We start from the raw sequence: 27,264 nt of genomic DNA on the forward strand, positions 1-27,264 counted from the left end.
GTGAAGGTCCCCAGACCCAGGCAACATCTTTCTTTAGCAACTCTGTGATAGGGTGTATTATTGTGGATAAATCTGGAAGGAACCTGCCCACATAATTTACAAGGCCCAATATCTGTCTCAGCTCATGTACATCAGAAGGATTTTTCATCTGTTCAATAGCACAAATTTTCTCAGGGTGTAGCTTGATGCCATCCCCATTAATGATATGCCCAAAGTAACATAACTCAGCTTTCCGAAAATGGCATTTCTCTTTGTTTAGCTTCAGCCCAGGCTCTCTGATAGTCTGCAGCACACAGCTCAATCGCTGATCATGTTCCTCCAATGTAGACCCATACACTAAGATGTCGTCCATGACGACTGCCGTGCCCACGTGATCTCTTAGGAGAGAACTCATTTCTCTTTGGAAGATTTCAGGAGCAGAGGATATCCCGAAGGGGAGTCTGCAAAAACAAAACCGACCTACTGGTGTAATAAAGGTAGTCAGTTTGCGGCACTTTGGATCTAGGTATCTGCCAGAAGCCGCTAGAAGCATCCAATGTAGAGAAGAACTTCGCCCCCGCCAATTTCGGAGCTATGTCTTCAAGTGTCGGCAGCACATATCTCTCTCTCTTCACAGCCTCATTCAGCCTTTTCAAGTCTACGCAGATGCGTACCTTCCCGTTTTTCTTTGCAACGGGCACAATGGGGGCACACCAGTCAGTTGCTTCAACAGCCTCTTCAATAACCCCCATATTCTTCATACGCAGAAGCTCCTTCTCCACTTGAGGCATGAGCGGGAACGGAATTCTACGAGGAGTGGTAATGCTGTATGGGACTGCGTCACCTTTAAGTGATATACGGACTGGGTTGCAATTCAGTAGGCCCAATTCACCAAACATATCTTCTGAGATCTCATTCACTCTGGCTACTAGGCCCAAACCACAGGCTGCTTTTCTGCTCAATAAGTTGTTAACACACTGACCTCTAATCACATGCACCCACATGGTGAATTTCCTTTGCTTGTACTCGCAGCTGGCAAGAAATTTCCCCGCACAATCAATGCGGCCACCAGGATTATGGACTTTTGTTGTAACTTTTGCCAGCTGGGGCTGTCGAGGCAGTTTTATGAACGCTGCAAGAGACATTACAGTAATGTCTGCTCCTGTGTCAATCTTAAAGGCAACTTTGGCTCCCATTACAGTAAGGGTAACCCTCCAATCATCTTCTGAACCCGGCCGTTCAACAACAGACCCCACAAAGGACACTTCTTGACCCTCCTGGTCGCTATCCACCTGCATCTCCTTAATATATTCAGTCTTACACACCACTTCAAAATGGCAGGGCATATGACACTCTGATCATGGGCACAGTTGCACGGTGTACATCGGGCATGCTGCGCCCATCCACTTCTGGGCCTATCTGTTGCCCTAGGTCTACCGCTCACACTGTGCCTTTCACTAGCAGCTCTCCTGAACTGCTGCACTTCATCCACAATACTCTCAGACCTCAGATCAGCACTTTGCTTTTTCAATAGTTCCCTCTGGCGGGCCATCCTAATAGCCCCATCTAATGTTAAATCAGACTCTAACTGTAGCTTCAGTGAGACTTCAGCATCTGCAATTCCAATAACTATTCTGTCTCTGATTTGCTCTTCTTAAGCAACACCAGACTCACAGAATTCAGCTAATTCATGCAGGCTGCGCACAAATGACTCCACAGATTCTCCCACACACTGAGCACGTTTGTGAAAACAATCTCTCTCATGAATCACATTTCTTTTGGGCACAAAGTGGGCACTGAGTTTATTCATAACTATTTCAAAGTCAAATTCTTCCCCTTCTTGGAAAGTAAAAGCATTGAACACTGGCTCTACATCTTTCCCCATAGAGTATAAAAGAGAATTAACTTGTACTTCACCACTCTCCTTGTCCAGCTTGGAAGCAATCCTGAAGCGCTGAAACCGCTGACCCCATGTGGGCCAAGCTGCAGGCTGAGAGAAATCAAAAGGCTCAGGTGGGGTAAACTTTGACATCGTCATCAATCAGGAAACAGAAGCGCAGGCAAGAACTTCTGACACCATGTCATGAAATGCAGGACACAGCAAAGATGGTACAACTCTATTTTTTGTAGAGCATGAGAACATACATCCGGTAGCATGGATCTCACTAACAAACTGCGACACAGACAAACGGAGCTAAGCCCCACCCCCAATCTGGTGACATCACTTCCCACGCTCATCACAACTATTATTACATAACAAGGTTTTTTTACTTTAATACTTATTGTTCAAGGTTATCTGTCTCATATGTTTAAGACTTTATTCTGCAAGGTTCCAGTTACATTGTTTCCAAACATTTTAATTACTGTTTTTGCATTTATTTACAGTAAACAAATGGTGGTTGTCTTCATTTGTCTCTCTGTGGAGCATAATAAAATGTATCCCCACTACCTTGCTTTATCCTTTAGAGGGTAGATCCACTGATGATAATTGTATTTTCTGTTTTGCAGGATTGTTTCCACTTCAGCTGGATCACTTTAGACATTCTAACAGTCTAATGTGACTCTTCCCTTTAAAGGAATCTGTTCTCCCTCTGTTTCCTTAATACAAGGGAGTGTTTCAGATTTTGATGCAGGATTTAAAGGTTTGTGCACTCTGTCATTGTGGCGGCTATGCCTCCACCAAATATGCACAATTTTATTTTCTATTTTGCAGGACTATTACCAGTTCAGCTTTGCAATTCCTGAATAGATCACATTAGGCATTCTAATAGTCTAATGCTGCTCTTGCCTGTAAAGGAATCTGCCCTCCCTTTGTTTCCTCAATACAGTGCTTCCAATTTTTCTTGATGATTTAAAGACTTTCTAGATCAGTTTCTTCTTCTTGGATTTTTAAGGATGGTGATTATTTTGAATAAATTTGTTAGGCAGCAACATACTATCTCTAATTTCTACCACCGCCCAATTACTCATGGACTCCACAGCTTAGGTAATAGTTTGCCATGAGTAATGCCTTGTGGACTCTCACCATCTTATGAAAGAAAACAAAATGTATGCTTAACTGATAAAATACTTTCTTTCATGGTGGTGAGAGTCTACGAGACCCATCCATTTTAATTTTTTACTTAAATATTATTGACAGCAGTTCTAGTGTGCATCTCATTTTCCCTACTTTGTCCTTTCCGACCTTTCTACTTCTACTTTCTTGGCTATACATCTGACTAGAATACCAGAGAGGTGAGAGGGATTAAGTGTTCTTAGAGCTTTGGGAATCTTTGTCTCCTCCTAGTGGCCAGGTGTTGAATCCTAGGAGTAATGGCTTGTGGACTTTCACCACCATGAAAGAAAGAAATTTATCAGGTACATTTTATTTTTCATTGCATCTTCAAGGTTAAAGGGCCAAAGCACTTATATATTAAATCATCAAACATTTATTGAAAATACTTAAAAAACAGACAATGCATAAATATAAAAAAAAACAATTAAACAGGTCTGGTGTTTGAATACTGGTGCATGAAGCTCACAGGATATGTGCATATGCCACAGACAAACAGTAATACATTTTACCAGAAGTATTTTTGCTAATGGAAAAATATTGCAAAAATGTTTCTATTTCGAATTTAAAGTGAAAGTCAATTCTAGCATTTTACAAACGCTAAGATTGACTATTGAAACAAATAAAGGGGACTTTCATTCATGAAGTATAAGATACTTTATGTAGAAAGCTCCTTTATTTGTTTCAAACCATCGCCGTTCTTAGCTGCTACGGCAGCCCACGGATAAAATAAGAATGGTGCCGAGGTGACGTTTTCATAAAGAAGAAAAATTTATAATAGGAGTAAATTAGAAAGTTGCTTAAAATTGCATGCTCTATCGAAACCGTGAAAGAATTTTTTTTGGGTTTAGTGTCCCTTTAAAGAAAGACTAAAAACATTTAATTTTATGGTTGTGATGCATGTCACTGTCCACCAACAAATCAGCAGGAAATTGTTTTTTCATATTAGTTGCTGAATTGTTTTAAAATACTAGCACAATAAAGCTATTGAAAACTATTTTTTTTATAGTACATTAGATCTCAAAATAAATATTTAATTAATGAATATTCCTAATCTGAGCTGTTTTTTTTCCTGTATTAGCTTGAAAAAAACCTGAGTGATCTACAAACCAGACAAGATAGTGAAGTGGGCATTACACAAGAAACGAGTGATGGGATTGCCTCACAAAATATAGAGTAGGTATTTTTCTTTCATTTTTACATTCATGTAAAAATATCTACAGTTGTTAAAGGTACATACAATATTTAATTTTATGTGCAGGGGGCGGCATTGCACGAGCATTTCACTAGAAATGCTTGTGCAATGATAAATGCAGACAGGATATGCTACATGCGGATCATGTCCACTGGCACTATGATAATTCGGCCCCCTATTGTATAATTTGCTTCATTATCTTGTTATCCTTTGTATAAATGCATATTAGGCATTGATGCTCCTTCAACAAAGGATACAAAGAAAACAAAGCAAATTTGACAATAAGTTGTTTAACATTGTATGGTCTGTCTGAATCATGAAAGAAAAAAATATGTTCTATATCCTTTTTTTGTTGCAGTTAGCATTTGTATCAATACATTTGCATTAACTTCAAAATGAAATTACATGAGGAAATATTTATTATTCTAATAATCCATAAACATATGTAATATAAAACATTGCATTGTGAACTATTATATACTATTAAATACTATTAAATAATATGGGCTAGATTAAGTTGAAAGTAAAAATGTATTATTTCATATGTGCAGCCAACAATCCGCAAATAGCCCCCAGGTGCTGAGCCTACCTAGCTATGCTTTTTAACAAAGGATACCTAAATATTGAAGCAAAATAACTGAAGTTGTATTTGAATCATGAAAAAATGGGTTTCCTGTCCCTTTAATAGTTTTGAGAAGCATTTTAGATAGAGCATAATAAAACATTTTGAAAATAATAGTAATAGCTGAAAAATATCATGTCCTTTTTTTATGTATTTCCGAAAACAATGAAGTTAGAGATAGTTGTTCAGTAGATTGTTAAGCTGTTAACTCTGTATAAGAAGCTTTATTTGAAGGAAACCTAAAGAAGGTCATTTTAAACACTGTAGATCATCATATGACATTTTTGTTTTAATAATGGTTTTACATTACACTTCCTGGAGCCTTCAGACTCTCCCCTAACCTCACCTCCTTTAAACGTTCCCTGAAGACCTTTTTGTTCAGGGATGCCTATCACCCGATTCATTAACAAATTAACTTCACTAACCCAACAGTTGCCCTCATCTCACCACTAATATCATTCCCACCTTTGCAGTCCCCACCTCCTGTTTCCCACCCTCCTACCCATCTATATTGTAAGTTCCCACGGGAATAGGGCCCTCAATTCCCCCTGTATCTGTAAAAAAATGTAATCGCATTTCTAAAGAAAAATCTGATTATATAAATATTTTAAAATTGTATGTGTGTTTGTTAAATAAGTTTTATGTTTAATTATTTCAGCTTTACACATGAATCTAATTTCTTAAAGCAAAATGAAGTTATTTTAAAAGAACTTAAAAAAGAGCATAAGGATCTAATAACTGCCACCGTCAATGGACCGGTAAGTGATTTGTTGGATCTGAAAAATGTTACAACATTGAGGGCTAATTTACAAGTAAGACGCAAATGGTTTTGCGCTAACACAATCGCGATTTAGTGAGCCATTTTCATTTTGCTGATATTACAAGTTCAGAGAAATTGCGATTGCACAAAACACAGCAAAAATACATTACAAATTACACTTACACCCATAAATAAACTACTAACCCCTTAACCGCCATCCTCCCACATCGCAAAGTACCTAAATAAACTATTAACCCCTAAACTGCCACCCCCCCCCCCACATCGCAGTACCTAAATAAACTATTAACCCTAAACCGCCATCCCCCCACATCACAAAATACCTAAATAAATTATTAACCCCAAACCGTTATCCCCCCACATCGCAAAATACCTAAATAAACTATTAACCCCTAAACTGCCATCCCCCACATCGCAAAGTTATAAAATAACATCTAAACCCCCTAACTTCACCCCCCCCAACTAAACCCAAATTAAAATACCCATAAATTAACTAAAAAAAATCCTCACAACCTTAAAAAAAAGCAGTGAGACACGGCATGAGAACTAGCACAGCAAAGGGGGTAAGTCACGCAATGATGGCAGCAAATTGTAAATATATATATATATGATAATATACATATATATTTATGTGTTAATATGTGTATGTACACTTATTAACACATAAATATATATGTATAGAAACATATATGGAAAATTCAAGAACAAGGGGTCATGATCTCAAGCTAAAGGGTAGAAGATTCAGGAGTAATTTGAAGAAGCACTTATTTACAGAAAGTGTGATTGATTTATGGAATAAACTTCCTCAAGAGGTAGTAGCGACAAACACTGTGGGGGACTTTAAAAATGCACGGGACAAGCATAAGACTATCCTACAAACTAGATAAGTTTATACTGTTAGGTAATATCGGGCAGACTTGCTGGGCCTATGGCTCTTATCTGCCGTCAATATCTATGTTTCTATGTTTCTATATTTATAGGGAACACACAGTTCCCATAGACTGCTATGTAAAGGCACTTTTCAGTGCTGTTTTTTTGTTTTCTAACACCCCGCACCTGCAAACTTTAAACCCTAATAACTGCTTATTGCAGTTATTTTATTGAAAAAAAAAGTTGGTAAGCCCCCCAAAATAAAAACACCCCCTAATCTAATGCTGAACTACCAATAGCCCTTAAAAGGGCTTTTTGTAGGGCATTGCCCTAAGTTAAACAGCTCTTTTGCAGTTACAAAAAATTCTAAGTCCCCCCTAACAGTAAAACCCACCACCCACCAAACCCCCCAAAATAAATAAACTTAACACTAAAAAACCTAAATTATCCATTGCCCTGAAAAGGGCATTTGTATGGGCATTGCCCTTAAAAGGGCATTCAGCTCTTATGCTGCCCATCTATAATCTAATATATATATATATATATATATTTTTTTTTTTTTTTAAAAAACCTGTCTAACCCCCAAAAATTAAAAAATTAAACATGAATTTAAATTAAGCTAGAATTACAGAAAATAAAAAATCTAATATTACAGAAAATAAAAAAACTAAATTATCAAATTTAAAAAAATTATACCTAATCCCTATGAAAATAAAAAAGCCCCCCCCCCAAATAAAAACTCTAAGAATAAACTACCAGTAGCCCTTAAAAAGGCTTTTTGCATGGCATTGCCCAAGATAAACAGCTCTTTTACATAAAAAAAATATACAAAGTCCATCCTAACAGTAAAAACCCCCACCCACCAAACCCCCCAAAATAAAAAAACATAACACTAAAAAGCTTAAACTACCCATTGCCCTGAAAAGGCAAACAAAATGCCCACCCTAATCTAAATTAAAAATAAATAAAAAAAACTTAAAAAAAAACCTAAGTCTAGGTTAATAGGATGAGAGCTATTGAAATTCTATTGGCTGATTTAAATAGCCAATAGAATTTCAGTAGCTCTCATCCTATTGGCTGATTTGAACAGCCAATAGGATTTGAGTAGCTCTCATCCTATTGGCTGATTTGAATTTGAAGAATCAAATCAGCCAATAGGCATTCAATGAACGCCATCTTTAATCGTGTACCTTGAATTCACTATTCAGTGTAAGGCGGAGATCTGAAGAAGAGGATCCTCCACGCTCCATGGCTCCGCGATCGCCGGTCTTTAGTTCCAGGGTTGCCAGTCTTCAGTTCCAGAATCGTCGGTCTTCAGCACCGCGGTCATCAGTCTTCAGCTCCGCCCTCCACTCCGCTCCGGATGTTCCTGGAAGAAGAAAGAAGAGGTTCCTGCTTGGAAGAAGACTTCACCGCATGGGACAGGACCATCTCCGCCGGACTTTAGATACGGTGAGTACCAACCTGGGGGTTAGACTTATGGTTTTTTTTATTTTTTTTTATTTTTAATTCAGATTAGGGTGGGCATTTTGTAAAAGAGGTAAATGCCCTTTTAAGGGCAATGCCCAACAAATGCCCTTTTCAGGGCAATGAGTAGTTTAGGTTTTTTAGTGTTAGGTTTTTTATTTTGGGGGGTTTGGTGGGTGGGGTGTTTTACTGTTTGGGGGGACTTTGTGTATTTTTAATGTAAAAGAGCTGATTATTTTGGGGCAATGCCCTGCAAAAAGCCATTTTAAGGGCTATTGGTAGTTTATTCTTAGTGTAGGGGGTGTTTTTATTTTGGGGGAGCTTTTTTATTTTCATAGGGATTAGGTTTAATTTTGTAAACTTTGGTAATTTGTTTTTTTATGTTCTGTAATATTAGCCTTTTTTATTTTTTGTAATCTTAGCTTTTTTTATTTTTTGAAACTTTAGTATTTTTTAGTTTAGGTAATTTGTGTTAATTTAGGGGATGTTAGGTTAGGGGATTTAGCAATTTAATTAGTTATTTGCGTTGTGGGTTTTGGCGGTTTAAGGGGTCAATAGGTTAAATAGGTTTATTGCGATGTGGGGGTTTTGCAGTTTAGGGGTTAATAGGGTAATTAGGTTTATTGCGATGTGGGGGTTTTGCAGTTTAGGGGTTAATAGGGTAATTTGGTTTATTGCGATGTGGTTGGTTGACAGTTAAGGGATTAAAGGATTAATTACTTTATTATTTAGCGATGTGTGGGTTTGCGGTGTATGTATTAATACTTTGTGTGGGAGTTTTTTTTTTTTTTTGTTATACTTTGTGCGGGCGGTGTTTTTTCTTTTTGTAATGCTCCGTTTGCCTTCGCTGCATCCTGGTGGATCCTGAAAATGGCAGGGTGGTGAAAGAATCCACCTTCGGGCGGTGTTTTTTTTTGTAATGCTCCGTTTGCCTTCGCTGCATCCCGGTGGATTTCGAAAATGGCAGGGGGGTTAAAGAATCCACCTTCACTGCATCCCCGTGGATCCTGGATCCCGGTGCAGCCGGTGGATCCCGGTGCATCCCAATGGATTCTGAAAATGACGACAGGGTGGTGAAAGAATCCACCTTCAGTTGATTCTTTCACCACCCTGCCATTTTCGTTTTTTTTTTTTTTTTTTGTAATGCTCCGTTTGCCTTCGCTGCATCCCGGTGGATTTAGAAAAAGGCAGGGTGGTGAAAGAATCCACCTTCGCTACATCCAAGTGAATTATTTTGGCTGTGCACGAAGCCAACATTCTGTTGGCTGCCTCACGCTGCGAACATTAGATGCATGCGCAACTGCCAATGGCGACGGACAGATATGCAATGGCAAATTTCCGATATATATATCGCTAATTTGCCATTGCATATCTGTTTTGATATATATCATATCATATGATTAAATATTTTTCTATATTTTAAACCAATTTGAACTATTTTTACCATTTTTAGGTTCTTATTAATCATACTGTATTTTGACACTGCACTTTAGTGAGTATAAGTATAACCGTTGTCCAATCTATAAGGTTTCATATTATCCCACGTGTGTTGTTAAATAGGAACACTGGTTTCTTAAAGGGACACATTCACCTCTGTTATAATTGAAAAACCTAATGCACAGTTTCAGCATTCACTTTACATTTAGTCTTTTTAGACGCCACATATAATCTGTTTGTCCCCTAGTGCAGTCTAGTGTATTTAAGGACAGACAATCTTTAGAACAACTCCAACAGCAAACTAGCAAAGCAATTAATAGCATTATAACTTAAAAACTTATAAGAAGCGTTATACACCACAGTCCACACACCGGATGCCACATTGTCACTCTGACTCTGCCCCATAGCTTGTTTTTTTTCTGTGTGCTCTGCTCAGCTGCCCAAGTGCCCACTGCCCATGGCCATGCCCAGCTCCAGTGTGAGTTCAGAGTTGATATATAAAAATATTGATATAGATTAGAAGATTAACTAACCTGATGAAGCAGAAGAAGTCACTCTAGCGTTAAAGCACCGCACCACACTGATGGTCACGCTCACAACTCACGACCGTGCGACACCCCACGACAGCCACTGACAAGTTGAACTGTTTTTTGTTCCACTAGTGTTCTCTGACTGACAGTGACACCCGTCCACACCACAGCACTGACTGAGTGAGCAGCTGAGTGAGCTCACTCAGCTGACTGTCTGCTGCCCCTCAGTCAGATAGTCTGATGACCGGACCAGAGGGGGGGGGAGTTATGGATATAGTCTGACTGTGCTGTCTCCCAGGAGGACAGAGAAGATGATGCCGGCACTCAAGTCTACCACTGCCACTAGCTCTGACTGAGTGAGCTCTCACGTGACTGACCTGGCTGAGCCTCTATTGCACGAACGTAGTGCCATTCGCACGTGACAGCTCTCTGTGCCTCATATTTCCTGCCCGGCAGTAGTCAGCGACTCAGCCCAGAATCAGACATGCTCCTGTCTGATTGGCTGAGGGGCGGGCAGGGCTCCCGAGGCTTCTAGACACAAGCCTCCGGTGGGAGCGGTATGGGCCACAAAAGAGACTGCATTAGCTCTTATTCGCCACTGGGTGTCAGTCTCTAGCAGCCCATACAACAAATACATTCATGTTGTGCAATGGAAGGGTAGCTGGCCTCTACTCTCTTGCGCAATATGAATGTGTGTGTATAGTATACTACGTTTTTTTTTTTATTAAACATAAAAAGTGCAATACAATACTGAATTTGGTGGAGGGGTAGGGGGGTTCACCTTTATGAACAAAAAAATATTTTGAAAAAAAATGAAAAAACATTTTTTTTTTATTATTAATAAAGAGTGTAATTACACACATTGGCCACGGGAGGCGCTGCTTCACCTGCCTCCTATGAGTGCACGTCACTGAAATATTCCAATCCATCACAATACACTTTGTACACAGGTTTTTATAAGATTTCTCTATTTTTGTCACGTAAACTTATTTGCCCTCTATTGAATGTCATATATTGCCTTTTACAACTTTTGATTATTTTAAAGTCTGCTTTAAATTTCCAGTAAGATAGGGAGGTCACTATACATTAATGTATAAATCTATTTATTAAAATAGGATTTCAGTCTTGCACTAAAGACAATTTAAAAAAATACTGGGCGTGTTAGGTTGGGGGACTTAGTTATTAGTTAAATACTTTGCATTGTGGGGGGATGGGAGATTAGGGGTTTATAGGTTTATTAGGTAGTTTGCGTTGTGGGGGGATGGCGGATTAGGTGTTAATTGGTTTATTAGGTAGTTTGTATTGTGGGGGGATGGCGGATTAGGGATTAATACATTTTATTAGTGATTGCAATGTGGGGGGATGGCGATTTAGGGGTTGATGTTGCGCATGCATTAGGTGTTTGTTAAGGTACTTTTTTACTGTGCACAAGGGTTGCTTTGCCTGCCTATGTGTGGCGAGCTGAAAATGGCGTAAAATATCTCCATTTTGAGTGCGTAAATCCTTGCGCTCCAAATGTGATACAGATTGGCGACGCCAGTTCTGTGTTAGTTTATGGGAGTAAAAAATGCGCACAACATGTAAAATATACGCGTAACCTGTCTGCTGCGCCAGGTATGTGATTGTTTGATTAGACAAAAAATTGGCGACAATGGTTTTTGCGCACGTCACCAAGTATGTGATTGCACCCACTATATTTTGTATATAGTAATTCTTTTCCTAGATTGGTAGGATTGCATTTTGTTTTGTTTAATTTGTATTAATCCATAATATCAATGCAAAGAAAGTTCTAAATATTTCCACTCTATAATTAGGTTTCAAAACAGAATAGTAATTAAAGGAACACTAAACCCAAATGTTTTCTTTCATGATTCAGATAGAGCATACAATTTTAAGCAAATTTCTAATTTACTCCTATTATCATTTTTTTCGTTCTCTTTGTATCTGTATTTGAAAAGCAGGAATGAAAGCTTAGGAGCTGGCCCTTTGTATCTGTGTTTGAAAAGCAGGAATGAAAGCTTAGGAGCTGGCCCATTTTAGGTTCAGCACCTGACCTGGGAAGCGCTTACTGATTGGTCGCTAAATGTTGCCACAACTCAGCAAGCACTATCCAGGGTGCTGAACCAAAAATAGGCCGGTTTCTAAGCTTTCAGTCCTACTTTTTCAAATAAAGATACAAAGAGAACAAACAAATTAATAAAAGGAGTAAATTAGAAAGTTGCTTAAAATTGCATGCTCTTTCTGAATCATGAAAGAAAAAATTTGGGTTTAGTATCCCTTTAAGGACAAAAGGTTTTTGTCCACTGCTGACCAAACTTATTGACCATAATGCATTGCACAACAGCTCAGTCTAAAATGCTACCTAGCACAATATGATTTGTTAAAGATAAAAGCAAAGTTAAATATGCAGTATACACTAATTTTCAGTTAACTGTATGTAATAGACTCTACTATAAAAAATTATATGCAGATACTGATATAAAACTCCAGTGTACAACCTTTTTAAATACTTACTTGGAAGCTCACAATTTAACACTGTTAATGAGATAAGCCTGGGACACCCACTGAAAGGGGCTAACAGCGGAACCTCCCCCCCTCCCCTGCATATGAAAAGACCCATTATAAAAACAATCTGAAGTCTGTATACATCAGTACACATTTAAAACTTTGGGGCTTGGTTAGGAGCCTGAAAATTAGACATGTGCAATTCGTTTCGGCCGAATTTTGTTTTTGGGCAAATTTTGGCCGATTCAGAGATTCAGATGAATTTGAATTTCTGAATTGGTGCAATAACTAAATTTCCGAAAACGAATAAATCAGTTTCTGAATTTCCGGATCCATTCTTTATTCATATTCGGAATTTTTCAATGTTCTAATCTAAACCGCAGTTACCAAACATCGACAACACTAACTAAAACACTAAATAAAGCTAATCACCCCTAAACCGCTGCCACCCCCCACATCACCAACACTAACTAAACCTATTAACCTCTAAACTGCCACCCCCCCCACATCTCCAACACTAAATAAACCTATTAACCTCTAAACCACCATTCCCCACATCGCCAACACTAAATAAACCTATTAACCTCTAAACCGCCATCCCCCATATCACTAACACTAAATAAAATAATTAACCTCTAAACCTCCTTCCCACCACATCGCAACTAGCTAAATTAAACTATTAACCCTTAAACCTAACACCCCCTAACTGTAACATAATTAAAATATACCTAAATTATAGTTACAATTATTAACTAACTACCTATTTAAAAATAAATACAAACTTACCTGTGAAATAAAAATAAAACCTAAGCTAGTTACAATATTACTATTTACTAACTACCTAGTTAAAATAAATACAAAATGACCTATGAAATAAAATAAAACCTAAGTTTAAACTAAAAAAAAAAACTAAACATTACTTGTTTAAAAAAAAATAAAAAAATAAAAAAACATAATTTATGTAAGAACTTACCTGATAAATGAATTTCTTTCATATTGGCAAGAGTCCATTAGCGAGTGACATATAGGATATACAATCCTACCAGGAGGGGCAAAGTTTCCCAAACCTCAAAATGCCTATAAATACACCCCTCACCACACCCACAATTCAGTTTAATGAATAGCCAAGCAGTGGGGTGATAAAGAAAGGAGTAGAAAGCATCAACAAAGGAAATTTGGAAATAATTGTGCTTTATACAAAAAAATCATAACCACCATAAAAAGGGTGGGCCTCATGGACTCTTGCCAATATGAAAGAAATGAATTTATCAGGTAAGTTCTTACATAAATTATGTTTTCTTTCATGTAATTGGCAAGAGTCCATGAGCTAGTGACATATGGGATATCAATACCCAAGATGTGGAGTCTTCCACTCAAGAGTCACTAGAGAGGGAGGGAAAAAATAAAAACAGCCATATTCCGCTGAAAAATTAATCCACAACCCAAAACAAAAATAAGTTTATTTCATCTTTGAAAGAAAAAAACTTAAATCAAAAGCAGAAGAATCAAACTGAAACAGCTGCCTGAAGAACTTTTCTACCAAAAACTGCTTCCGAAGAAGCAAATACATCAAAACTGTAGAATTTAGTAAATGTATGCAAAGAGGACCAAGTCGCCGCTTTGCAAATCTGATCAACTGAAGCTTCATTCTTAAAAGCCCACGAAGTGGAAACTGATCTAGTAGAATGAGCTGTGATTCTCTGAGGCGGGGCCTGACCCGACTCCAAATAAGCTTGATGAATCAAAAGTTTCAACCAAGAAGCCAAGGAACTAGCAGAAGCCTTCTGACCTTTCCTAGGACCAGAAAATAAAACAAATAGACTAGAAGTCTTCCTGAAATCTTTAGTAGCTTCCACATAATTTTTCAAAGCTCTTACCACATCCAAAGAATGTAAGGATCTCTCCAAAGAATTCTTAGGATTAGGACATAAGGAAGGGACAACAATTTCTCTGCTAATGTTGTTAGAATTCACAACCTTAGGTAAAAATTGAAAAGAAGTCCGCAAAACTGCCTTATCCTGATGAAAAATCAGAAAAGGAGAATCACAAGAAAGAGCAGATAGCTCAGAAACTCTTCTAGCAGAAGAGATAGCCAAAAGGAACAACACTTTCCAAGAAAGTAGTTTAATGTCTAAAGAATGCATAGGCTCAAATGGAGGAGCCTATAGCGCCTTCAGAACCAAATTAAGACTCCAAGGAGGAGAAATTGATTTAATGACAGGCTTAATACGAACTAAAGCCTGTACAAAACAGTGAATATCAGGAAGTATAGCAATCTTTCTGTGAAATAAAACAGAAAGAGCTGAGATTTGACCTTTCAAGGAACTTGCAGACAAACCCTTATCCAAACCATCCTGAAGGAACTGTAAAATTCTAGGAATTCTAAAAGAATGCCAGGAGAATTTATGAGAAGAACACCATGAAATGTAAGTCTTCCAAACTCTATAATAAATCTTTCTAGAGACAGATTTACGAGCTTGTAACATAGTATTAATTACTGAGTCAGAGAAACCTCTATGACTTAGAACTAAGCATTCAATTTCCACACCTTCAAATTTAATGATTTGAGATCCTGATGGAAAAACGGACCTTGAGATAGTAGGTCCGGCCGTAACGGAAGTGGCCAAGGCGGGCAACTGGACATCCGCACCAGATCCGCATACCAAAACCTGTGTGGCCAAGCTGGAGCCACCAGCAACACAAAAGACTGTTCCATGATGATTTTGGAGATCACTCTTGGAAGAAGAACTAGAGGCGGGAAGATGTAAGCAGGATGATAACACCAAGGAAGCTTCAGGAAAGTTTTTCTCTGTGAAAGGCACATATTGAGCAAAAAGAGGCTGCTTCTTGGGTGGTAACTAGCCATAGAACAAGCTATTATGCTATTGTTCGTTTCCAGGTTGAGCGCTTCTCTCTTTTTATTTAACACCAAGGAAGTGTCAGTGTATCTACTGCTTCCGCCTGAACATCCCTGGACCTGGACAGGTATCTGGGAAGTTTCTTGTTTAGATGAGAGGCCATGAGATCTATCTCTGGAAGACCCCACATCTGAACAATCCGAGAAAACACATCTGGATGGAGAGACCACTCCCCTGGATGTAAAGTCTGGCGGCTGAGATAATCCGCCTCCCAATTGTCTACACCTGGGATATGCACCGCAGACATTAGACAGGAGCTGGATTCCGCCCAAGCAAGTATCCGTGATACTTCTTTCATAGCTTGGGGACTGTGAGTCCCACCCTGATGATTGACATAAGCCACAGTTGTGATATTGTCTGTCTGAAAACAAATGAACGATTCTCTCTTTAGCAGAGGCCAAAACTGAAGAGCCCTGAAAATTGCACAAAGTTCTAAAATATTTATTGGTAATCTCGCCTCTTGAGATTTCCAAACCCCTTGTGCTGTCAGAGATCCCCAAACAGCTCCCCAACCTGAAAGACTCGCATCTGTTGAGATCACAGTCCAGATTGGCCGAATAAAAGAGGCCCCTTGAACTAAACGATGGTGATCTATCCACCATGTCAGAGAGTGTCATACATTGGGATTCAAGGATATTAATTGTGATATCTTTGTATAATCCCTGCACCATTGATTCAGCATGCAAAGCTGTAGAGGTCTCATGTGAAAATGAGCAAAGGGGATCGCGTCCGATGCTGCAGTCATGAGACCTAAAACTTCCATGCATAAAGCCACTGAAGGGAATGACTGAGACTGAAGGTGCCGGCATGCTGCGACCAATTTTAAACGTCTCTTGTCTGTTAGAGACAGAGTCATGGACACTGAATCTATCTGGAAACCTAAAAAGGTGACCCTTGTCTGAGGAATCAAGAAACTTTTTGGTAAATTGATCCTCCAACCATGTTTCCGAAGAAACAACACTAGTTGATTCGTGTGAGATTCTGCAGTATGTAAAAATTGAGCAAGTACCAAGATATTGTCCAAATAAGGAAATACCGCAATACCCTGTTCTCTGATTACAGATAGTAGGGCACCCAGAACCTTTGAAAAGATTCTTGGAGCGGTTGCTAGGCCAAATGGAAGAACAACAAATTGGTAATGCTTGTCTAGAAAAGAGAATCTCAGAAACTGATGTTCTGGATGAATCGGAATATGAAGGTATGCATCCTGCAAGTTTATTGTGGACATATAATGTCCTTGCTGAACAAAAGGCAGAATAGTCCTTATAGTGACCATCTTGAAAGTTGGTACTCTTACATAACGATTCAAAATTTTCAGATCCAGAACTGGTCTGAACAAATTTTCTTTCTTTGGTACAATGAATAGGTTTGAATAAAACCCCAAACCTTGTTCCTGAGGAGGAACTGGCATGATTACCCCTGAAGACTCCAGGTCTGAAACACACTTCAGAAAAGCCTGAGCTTTTACTGGATTTACAGGGATGCGTGAGAGAAAAAATCTTCTCACAGGAGGTCTTACTTTGAATCCTATTTGATACCCTTGAGAGACAATGCTCTGAATCCAATGATTTTGGACAGATTTTATCCAAAAATCCTTGAAACACCTTAATCTGCCCCCTACCAGCTGAGCTGGAATGAGGGCCGCACCTTCATGCGGATTTAGGGGCAGACTTTGGTTTCCGAAATGGCTTGGATTTATTCCAATTTGAGGAAGGCTTCCAACTGGAAGCAGATTCCTTGGGAGGAGGATTGAGTTTTTGTTCTTTATTCTGACGAAAGGAACGAAAACGGTTAGAAGCCTTAGATTTACCCTTAGGTTTTTTATCCTGAGGCAAAAAAACTCATTTTCCTCCAGTGATAGTTGAAATAATAGAATCCAACTGAGAACCAAATAAATTATTACCTTGGAAAGAAAGAGATAGTAATCTAGATTTAGATGTCATATCAGCATTCCAAGATTTAAGCCACCAAGCTCTTCTAGCTAATACAGCTAAAGACATGGATCTAACATCAATTTTGATAATATCAAAAATGGCATCACAAATAAAATGATTAGCATGTTGCAGTATGCGAACAATGCTAGATATGTCAAAATCCAATTCATTTTGCGCTAAATTTTCCAACCAGAAAGTTGATGCAGCCGCAACATCACCCAAAGAAATAGCAGGTCTGAGAAGATGACCTGAATATAAATAGGCCTTCCTTAGATAAGATTCAAGCTTCCTATCTAAAGGATCCTTAAAGGAAGTGCTATCTTCCATAGGAATAGTGGTACGTTTAGCAAGAGTAGAAATAGCCCCATCAACTTTGGGGATCTTTTCCCAAAACTCTATAGATTTTGCTGGTAAAGGATACAATCTCTTAAACCTTGAAGAAGGAATAAAGGAAGTACCTGGCTTATTCCATTCCCTAGAAATCATATCAGAAATAGCCTCAGGAATGGGAAAAACGCCTGGGGAAACCACAGGAGGTTTAAAAACAGCATTTAAATGTTTATTAGACTGAACGTCAATAGGACTGGTTACCTCAATATCCAAAGTAATTAACACTTCTTTTAATAAAGAACGCATATACTCTATTTTAAATAAATAAGTCGATTTGTCAGTGTCAATATCTGAGGAAGGATCTTCTGTTTCAGATAGATCCTCATCAGAAGAGGATGAATTATTATGTTGCTGGTCATTTGAAATTTCATCAGCTAAATGAGAATTTTTAAAAGACCTTTTACGTTTATTAGAAGGTGGAAATGCAGACAAAGCCTTCATAATAGAATCAGAAACAAATTCTTTAAAATTGACAGGTATATCATGCACATTAGAAGTTGAAGGAACTGCAACTGGCAATGTACTATTACTGATAGAAACACTATCTGCATGTAAAAGTTTATCATGACAACTATTGCAAATGACATTCTGTGGAATAATTTCTACAATTTTACAACAAATGCACTTAGCTTTGGTAGAACCGATGTCAGGCAGCAATGTTCCAGCAGAAACTTCAGAGGAAGGATCAGATTGGGACATCTTGCTCAATGTAAGAGAAAAAACAACATATAAAGCAAAATTATCTATTTCCTTAAATGACAGTTTCAGGAAGGGGAAAAAATGCAAAAGCATAGGCCTCTTGATAGAGAAGAAAGCAGGAGGCAAACATCAATGGGGTATTGAAAAAATGAAAAAAATTTGGCGCCAAGTATGACGCACAACGTAACGTAAACTTCTTTTGGCACCAAAAAAGACCGGAAATGACACACCTGCGTCACTAATGACGCCGCCGTGCGAAAGGTCCCGGTGTCACATATGACGCTGGAAATGACGAAGTTGCGTCATAAACGTATCTTTTCGCGCCAAATAAAGTTTGCGCCAAAAATGACGCAATAAAGTCTAGCATTTGACGCACCCGCTGGCTTTACACCCGCAATTGCAAAAGTAGTCAAATTGAAAAAAGACTAAACCCCAGGTAAGAAATAAATTTCTTAAGGTGTTTATATTCCCAAATATGAAACTGACAGTCTGCAGAAGGAAATACATGAACCTGACTCATGGCAAATATAAGTACAATACATATATTTAGAACTTTATATAATTTGCATAAAGTGCCAAACCATAGCTGAGAGTGTCTTAAGTAATGAAAACATACTTACCAAAAGACACCCATACACATATAGCAGATAGCCAAACCAGTACTGAAACAGTTATTAGTAGAGGTAATGGTAAATTGAGAGTATATCGTTGATCTGAAAAGGGAGGTAGCAGATGAATCGCTACGACCGATAACAGAGAACCCATGAAAAAAAACCCCGTTAGAGAAATCATCGTATTCAATAGGTGATACTCCCTTAACGTCCCTCTGACATTCGCTGTACTCTGAGAGGAATCGGGCTTCAACAATGCTGAGAAGCGCATATCAACGTAGAAATCTTAGCACAAACTTACTTCACCACCTCCATAGGAGGCAAAGTTTGTAAAACTGAATTGTGGGTGTGGTGAGGGGTGTATTTATAGGCATTTTGAGGTTTGGGAAACTTTGCCCCTCCTGGTAGGATTGTATATCCCATATGTCACTAGCTCATGGACTCTTGCCAATTACATGAAAGAAACCTAACATTACTAATAATAATAAAACCTAACATTACTAAAAATAATAAAATCTAACATTACAAAAAATAATAAACACTAAAATTACAAAAAATAACAAATGGAATTATCAAAAATAATAAAAATTATTCCTATTCTAATACCCCATTTTAAAAAAAAATAAAAAACACCCCAAAAAATAAAAAAACCCTAATCCTATATTATAAAAGACAAGAGTTTGTCTGAAGCCGTCATGCGCAGTTCAGACAAACTCTTGCAGCTGATCGCACGCGCACCCACCCGACAGCAGCGCAAGGACTGGGCAGCACAGGAGAGAGAGAGAGAGAGAGAGAGAGAGAGAGAGAGAGAGAGAGATGTTAAAAATAACACAACAATTGCCCTTAAAAGGGCCTTTTGTAGGGCATTGCCCTAAACTTAACAGCTCTTTTGCCAAAAAAATTTAAACAAATACCCATAACATTACGAACCCCCACTAACCCAAAATACAAAAAACCTAACTAAAAACAAAAAAACGGGGTATTAGAATAAGAATAACTTTTATTATTTTGGATAATTTTGTTTGTTATTTTTTGTTATGGTAGTTTTTGGTATCCTATATACGGCGTAACATAGAAGTTACGCTCGTATATTTCTGCCTTCGGCCGTAGTTTTTTGGCCCTAGACAGGTATACCAAACCAGCGCAGTTTGGTATCCAATATACAGCGTAAGGACTTACGTGGCGAAAATGGAGAAATCCTACTCCATTTTCACCTCGCCACAAATTGCAGGTGTAGTAAGCCTTATGCTGTCTATTGGAGCCCCGTAACTCCCTAAACTAGCTGCTAAATAAAACCTAACACCTAACGCATGCGCAATGTCTATCTACCTGTCAACCACGAACTGCTAAATAAAACCTAACACCTAACGCATGCGCAATGTCTATCTACCTGTCAACTGCGATCCCCCGCCGCAATCCCTAATAAAGTATTTAACCCCTAAACCGCCGCTCCCGGACCCCGCCGCCACCTACATTAAATGTATAACCCCCTAATGTGAGCCCCTACACCGCCGCCATCTACATTACCTACCCCCTAATGTGAGCCCCTACCCCGCCGCCATCTACATTACCTACCCCCTAATGTAAGCCCCTTACACCGCCGCCACCTACATTAACTACCCCCTAATGTGAGCTCCTACCCCGCCGCCAGCTATATTAAAATTATTAACCCCTAATCTAATCCCACTATACCGCCGCCACCTATATTAAATTATTAACCCCTAATCTAATCCCCCTATACCGCCGCCACCTATATTAAATTATTAACCCCTAATCTAATCCCCCTATACCGCCGCCACCTATATTAAATTATTAACCCCAATCTAATCCCCCTTACACCGCCGCCACCTATATTAAATTATTAACCCCTAATCTAATCCCCCTATACCGCTGCCACCTATATTAAATTAATTAACCCCTAAAATACTAAACTATCCCTACCACTAAACCTAAGTCTAACCCTACAAATAGCCCTGAAAAGGGCTTTTTGCGTGGCATTACCCCAACGTAAACAGCTCTATTGCCAGCCCTTAAAAGGGCTTTTTGCGGGCCATTGCCCTAAAGTAACCAGCTCTTTTACCGGCCCTTAAAAGGGCTTTTTGCGGGGCATTGTTACAAAGTAAACAGCTCTTTTGCCTCTAATCTAAATCCCCCTACACCGCCGCCACCTATAATAAATGTATTAACCCCTAATCTAATCCCCCTACACCGCCGCCACCTATATTAAATACATTAACCCCTAATCTAATCCCCCTACACCGCCGCCACCTATATTAACTATATTAACCCTAATTATATTAAGGTTAATATAGTTAATATAGTTATTATATATATATATATTAAAGGGACAGTCTACACCAAAATTTTTATTGTTTTAAAAGATAGATAATCCCTTTATTACCCATTTCCCAGTTTTGCATAACCAACACAGTTATATTAATATACTTTTAACCTCTGTGATTATCTTGTATCTAAGCCTCTGCAAACTGCCCCTTTTTTCAGTTCTTTTGACAGACTTGCAGTCTAGCCAATCAGTGCCTGCTCCCAGATAATTTCTCGTGCACGAGCACAGTGTTATCTATATGAAATATGTGAACTAACACCCTCTAGTGGTGAAAAACTGTTAAAATGTAATCTGAAAGAGGTGGGTTTCAAGGTCTAAGAAATTAGCATATGAACCTCCTAGGTTAAGCTTTCAACTAAGAATACGAAGAGAACAAAGCAAAATTGGTGATAAAAGTAAATTGGAAAATTGTTTAAAATTACATGCTCTATCTGAATCATGAAAGTTTATTTTGGCCTACACTGTCCCTTTAACTATATTAACCCTATCTAACTCTAACACCCCTAACTAAATTCTTATTAAAATAAATCTAATTAATATTAATATTATTAATTAAAATATTCCTATTTAAATCTAAATACTTACCTATAAAATAAACCCTAAGATAGCTACAATATAATTAATAATTACATTGTAGCTATTTTAGGGTTTATATTTATTTTACAGGTAACTTGGTATTTATTTTAACTAGGTACAATAGCTATTCAATAGTTAATAACTATTTAATAGCTACCTTGTTAAAATAATTACCAATTTACCTGTAAAATAAATCCTAACCTAAGTTACAAATACACCTACACTATCAATAAATTAAATAAACTACAAATATCTAAACTAAAATACAATTAAATACACTAAACTAAATTACAAAAAAAACCAAACACTAAATTACAAAAAATAAAAAAAGATTGCAAGAATTTTAAGCTAATTACACCTATTCTAAGCCCCCTAATAAAATAATAAAGCCCCCAAAATAAAAAAATGCCCTACCCTATTCTAAATTAAAAATTAAACAGCTCTTTTACCAGCCCTTAAAAGGGCTTTTTTGTGGGGCATGCCCCAAAGTAAACAGCTCTTTTACCTGTAAAAAACCCCACAATACCACCCCCAACATTAAAACCCACCACCCACATACCCCTACTCTAAACCCACCCAAACCCCCCTTAAAAAAACCTAACACTAAGCCCCAGAAGATCTCCCTACCTTAAGTTGTCTTCACCCAGCCGGGCCGAACTCTTCATCCAATCCGGGCGATGTCTTCATCCAAGCGGCAAAGAAGAAGTCTTCCATCCGGCGATGTCTTCATCCAAGCGGCAAAGAAGAAGTCTTCCATCCCGGCGATGTCTTCATCCAAGCGGCAAAGAAGAGGTCCTCCATCGGGGCGAAGTTTTCCTCCAAGTGGCATCTTCAATCTTCTTTCTTCAGCCCTCCTACGTGGAACATCCAGCTGGCCCGAAGACTGAACGATGAATGAAGTATCCTTTAAATGACGTCATCCAAGATGGCATCCCTCGAATTCCGATTGGCTGATAGGATTCTATTAGCCACTCGGAATTAAGGTAAGAAAATCTGATTGGCTGATTCAATCAGCCATTCAGATTGAGCTTGCATTCTATTGGCTGATCGGAACAGCCAATAGAATGCGAGCTCAATCTGATTGGCTGATTGAATCAGCCAATCAGATTTTCTTACCTTAATTCCGATTGGCTGATAGAATCCTATCAGCCAATCAGAATTCGACGGACTCCATTCGTCATTCAGTCGTCGGGCCAGCTGGATGTTCCGCGTCGGAGGGCTGAAGAAAGAAGATTGAAGATGCCGCTTGGAGGAAAACTTTGCCCCGATGGAGGACCTCTTCTTTGCCGCTTGGATGAAGACATCGCCGGATGGAAGACTTCTTCTTTGCCGCTTGGATGAAGACATCGCCGGATGGAAGACTTCTTCTTTGCCGCTTGGATGAAGACATCGCTGGATGGAAGACTTCTTCTTTGCCGCTTGGATGAAGACATCGCCCGGATTGGATGAAGAGTTCGGCCCAGCTGGATGAAGACGACTCAAGGTAGGGAGATCTTCTGGGGATTAGTGTTAGGTTTTTTTAAGGGGGGTTTGGGTGGGTTTAGAGTAGGGGTATGTGGGTGGTGGGTTTTAATGTTGGGGGGTGGTATTGTGGTTTTTTTTACAGGCAAAAGAGCTGTTTACTTTGGGGCATGCCCCGCAAAAAGCCCTTTTAAGGGCTGGTAAAAGAGCTGGTTAATTTTTAATTTAGAATAGGGTAGGACATTTTTTTATTTTGGGGGGCTTTATTATTTTATTAGGGGGCTTAGAATAGGTGTAATTAGCTTAAATTTCTTGTAAATCTTTTTTAATTTTTTGTAATTTAGTGTTTGTTTGTTTTTGTAATTTAGTTTAGTGTATTTAATTGTATTTTAGATTAGAGATTTGTAGTTTATTTAATTTATTGATAGTGTAGGTGTATTTTTAACTTAGGTTAGGATTTATTTTACAGGTAAATTGGTAATTATTTTAACTAGGTAGCTATTAAATAGTTATTAACTATTTAATAGCTATTGTACCTAGTTAAAATAAATACCAAGTTACCTGTAAAATAAATATAAACCCTAAAATAGCTACAATGTAATTATTAATTATATTGTAGCTATCGTAGGGTTTATTTTATAGGTAAGTATTTAGATTTAAATAGGAATATTTTAATTAATAATATTAATATTACTTAGATTTATTTTAATAAGAATTTAGTTAGGGGTGTTAGAGTTAGATAGGGTTATTATACTTAATATATATATAATATAATAACTATATTAACTATATTAACCCTAATATAATTAGGGTTAATATAGTTAATATAGGTGGCGGCGGTATAGTGGGATTAGATTAGGGGGTAATGTATTTAATATAGGTGGCGGCGGTGTAGGGGGATTTAGATTAGATGCAAAAGAGCTGATTACTTTGTGACAAAGCCCCGCCAAAAGCCCTTTTAAGGGCTGGTAAAAGAGCTGATTACTTTAGGGCAATGGCCTGCAAAAAGCCCTTTTAAGGGCTGGCAATAGAGCTGTTTACTTTGGGGTAATGCCACGCAAAAATCCCTTTTCAGGGCTATTTGTAGGGTTAGACTTAGGTTTAGTGGTAGGGATAGTTTAGTATTTTAGGGGTTAATTAATTTAATATTGGTGGCGGCAGTATAGGGGGATTAGATTAGGGGTTAGTTAATTTAATATAGGTGGCGGCGGTATAGGGGGATTAGATTAGGGTTAATAAATGTAATATAGGTGGCGGCGGTGTAGGGGGATTTAGAATAGGGGTTAATTAATTTAATACAGCTGGCGGCGGGGTAGGGGAATTTAAATTAGGGGTTAATAATTTTAATATAGCTAGCGGTGGGGTAGGGGGATTAGATTAGGGGTTAATAATTTTAATATAGCTGGCGGCGGGGTAGGAGCTCACATTAGGGGGTAGTTAATGTAGCTGGCGGCGGGATAGGAGCTCACATTAGGGGGTAGGTAATGTAGGTGGCGGCGGTTTAAGGGGCTCACATTAGGGGGTAGTTAATGTAGGTGGCGGTGAGGTCCGGGAGCGGCGGTTTAGGGGTTAATAACTTTATTAGGTGGCGGCGGGGTCCGGGAGCGGCGGTTTAGGGGTTAATACATTTTTTATTATTAGGAGAGTGAGGGGGGATAGCGGATAGAGGGTTAGACGTGTCGGGCTATGTTTGGGAGGCGTGTTAGACAGTACGAGAGATTTTATAACTTAGTCAGGTTTTGTAGGCGCCGGCAGTTTCTAAAGTGCCGTAAGTCACTGGCGACTCCAGAAATTTGTACTTACGCATATTTCTGGACATCGCTGGTTTATCCGACTTACGGCACTTTAGCATCTGACGGCGCCGTATATGGGATAGCTCGAGTTGCGAGCTGAAACTACAGGCGGCGGGGGTTCCCTCGCTTGCGACGCAAACTACAATCTATATCAGATCGCGCCCATGGAGTGAAACTGGTATGATATTTAAAAATAATAGTAAGTAAATGAATTTACTTAAAAATAGCTCAATTAATTTTATTTAATTACAACATTGAGTAGTACCAAATGGAAACCAAATTAAATATGCTAAAAAATAATTAAAATAGAAAAAACAATTATAAGCAGTAAGGTTTTTTAAGTGAAGATGAGTATCTGAATAGCACTTATAAACTCTGACACTTATACATAGATAACATATAATCATAATGGTATTCATTTATTATTTTAATTGCATTTTAAAAAGGGATTATTCTCAAATGATGCGAAGTGATATGAAATTGTTAATTGCTCTCATGCCATGAACTGATAAAGACTTAGATTACAAGTGGAGAGTAAAATGTTAGCGCTATGATTTGCTAACATTGCTAAAATGCAATCTATACTGCTTCAATTTTAACTTCCATATTACAAGTTGTGCGGTAAATCCATTACATAAGTTCTTCACTATAACATTAAAATTAAGCTATTCTATTTATATATTTCTATGATTGTTCTTTAAATAAATGTGTTAACAGTTATTTAAAGAGATATGGTATATGGCTTCTTGGACTGGGAAATGCTCAAAAGGGTATATGTATGGTGACTTTCTGTAGAAAATCATTAAATGAGTTTTCTTTTCTTATTTATTTTCTTTGAAAGGATTGTGATCTATCCTAAAATGTTTATGAGAGTGTGGTGCATTTTTTTATGGTTTTAGCTAAAAGAACTGTTATCAAGAACTGCCCAAAATGCTATCCGAAGATGGAAAGAAGTTGAGAGCAAAGTGACTGATGTATGTTTATTCAATCCTCAATATAATGGGAAGCATCCTGCATACAAGGTCTGTCTGCCAATTTATATAATTTACTTAGCTTAAGATAATGAGTATGTATTTTGTTTTTTGTACTATCACCTTCACTGCAACAGCATGTTTATGCACAACAAAGATAGATAGATAGATAGATAGATAGATTGATTCTGCGGATTTACTGTCCCTTTAAATGACCAGTAAACACAGCAAATTTGCATAATCAACAAATGCAAGATAACAAGACAATACAATAGCATTTACTCTGAATTTTAAATGAGTAGTAGATTCTTTTCTAACACATTTTAAAGTTATGTAAATTTCCACTCCCCCTGTACCATGTGATAGCAATCAGCCAATCACAAATGCATATACGTATAGTCTGAGTTCTTGCACATGCTCAGTATGAGCTAGTGACTCAAAAAAAGTGTAAATATAAAAGACTGTGCACATTTTTTTTAATGGGAGTAAATTGTAAAGTTGTTTAAAATTACAGGCTGTATCTGAATCATGAAAATGTAATAAAACCTGAGTGTCCCTTTAAGATTACTTTTGAAATCTTAAAATGTAATTTTGACTTGAAATAATGATAATGTGTCAAACATCTGGGGTTTTAACAAAATAGTACAAACAATACATTATTCTACCCATGATCATGGCAGTTTATAATGTAAACAACAATTGTACTTTCTTTGCATGTTCAAAAAATAGTTTGAAAAAATGCTAATACATCCAACCACACAACAAGTTAATAGTTGAGTAAAAAAAAAGGGGGACAAGAAAGTAAAAATTCCAATTTAAATGGATTTGAGAGAGCACGACATTTGAAACAACTTTCCAAATTGCTTCTATTATTAATTTACTTGATTCTCTTGAAATCCATTGTTAAAGAGTAATCCTAGGTTAACTCAGGAGCATGCCCGTGTATTTAGCCATCTGGCAGTGTTTGCAACAATGTTTGTAGCAGTGTGCACAAACCTAAAATCTTATTAGCCTACCTACTATTCAGCAAAGGATACATATGGAACAAAGCACATCTAATATAAGTAAATTGTAAAGTTGTTTAAATTGCATACTCTGAGTCATGAAAATGTAATATTACCTTTACTGTTCC

At 37.9% G+C, this 27,264-nt stretch overlaps 1 protein-coding gene across 1 annotated transcript in view; it reads left to right on the forward strand.

The window, feature by feature from the left end:
• The window catches only part of LOC128650282 (uncharacterized), a 180,185-nt gene that overhangs the window by 107,411 nt on the left and 45,510 nt on the right, over positions 1–27,264 (forward strand). Inside the window, exons 8-10 of the mRNA XM_053704107.1 lie at positions 4,113–4,207; positions 5,507–5,606; positions 26,061–26,183. Coding sequence (XP_053560082.1) covers positions 4,113–4,207; positions 5,507–5,606; positions 26,061–26,183 — 318 coding nt within the window. The remainder of the gene's footprint in view (positions 1–4,112; positions 4,208–5,506; positions 5,607–26,060; positions 26,184–27,264) is intronic.

This window comes from Bombina bombina, chromosome 2 (genome assembly GCF_027579735.1).
Source record: "Bombina bombina isolate aBomBom1 chromosome 2, aBomBom1.pri, whole genome shotgun sequence".
Lineage (NCBI taxonomy): Eukaryota > Metazoa > Chordata > Amphibia > Anura > Bombinatoridae > Bombina > Bombina bombina.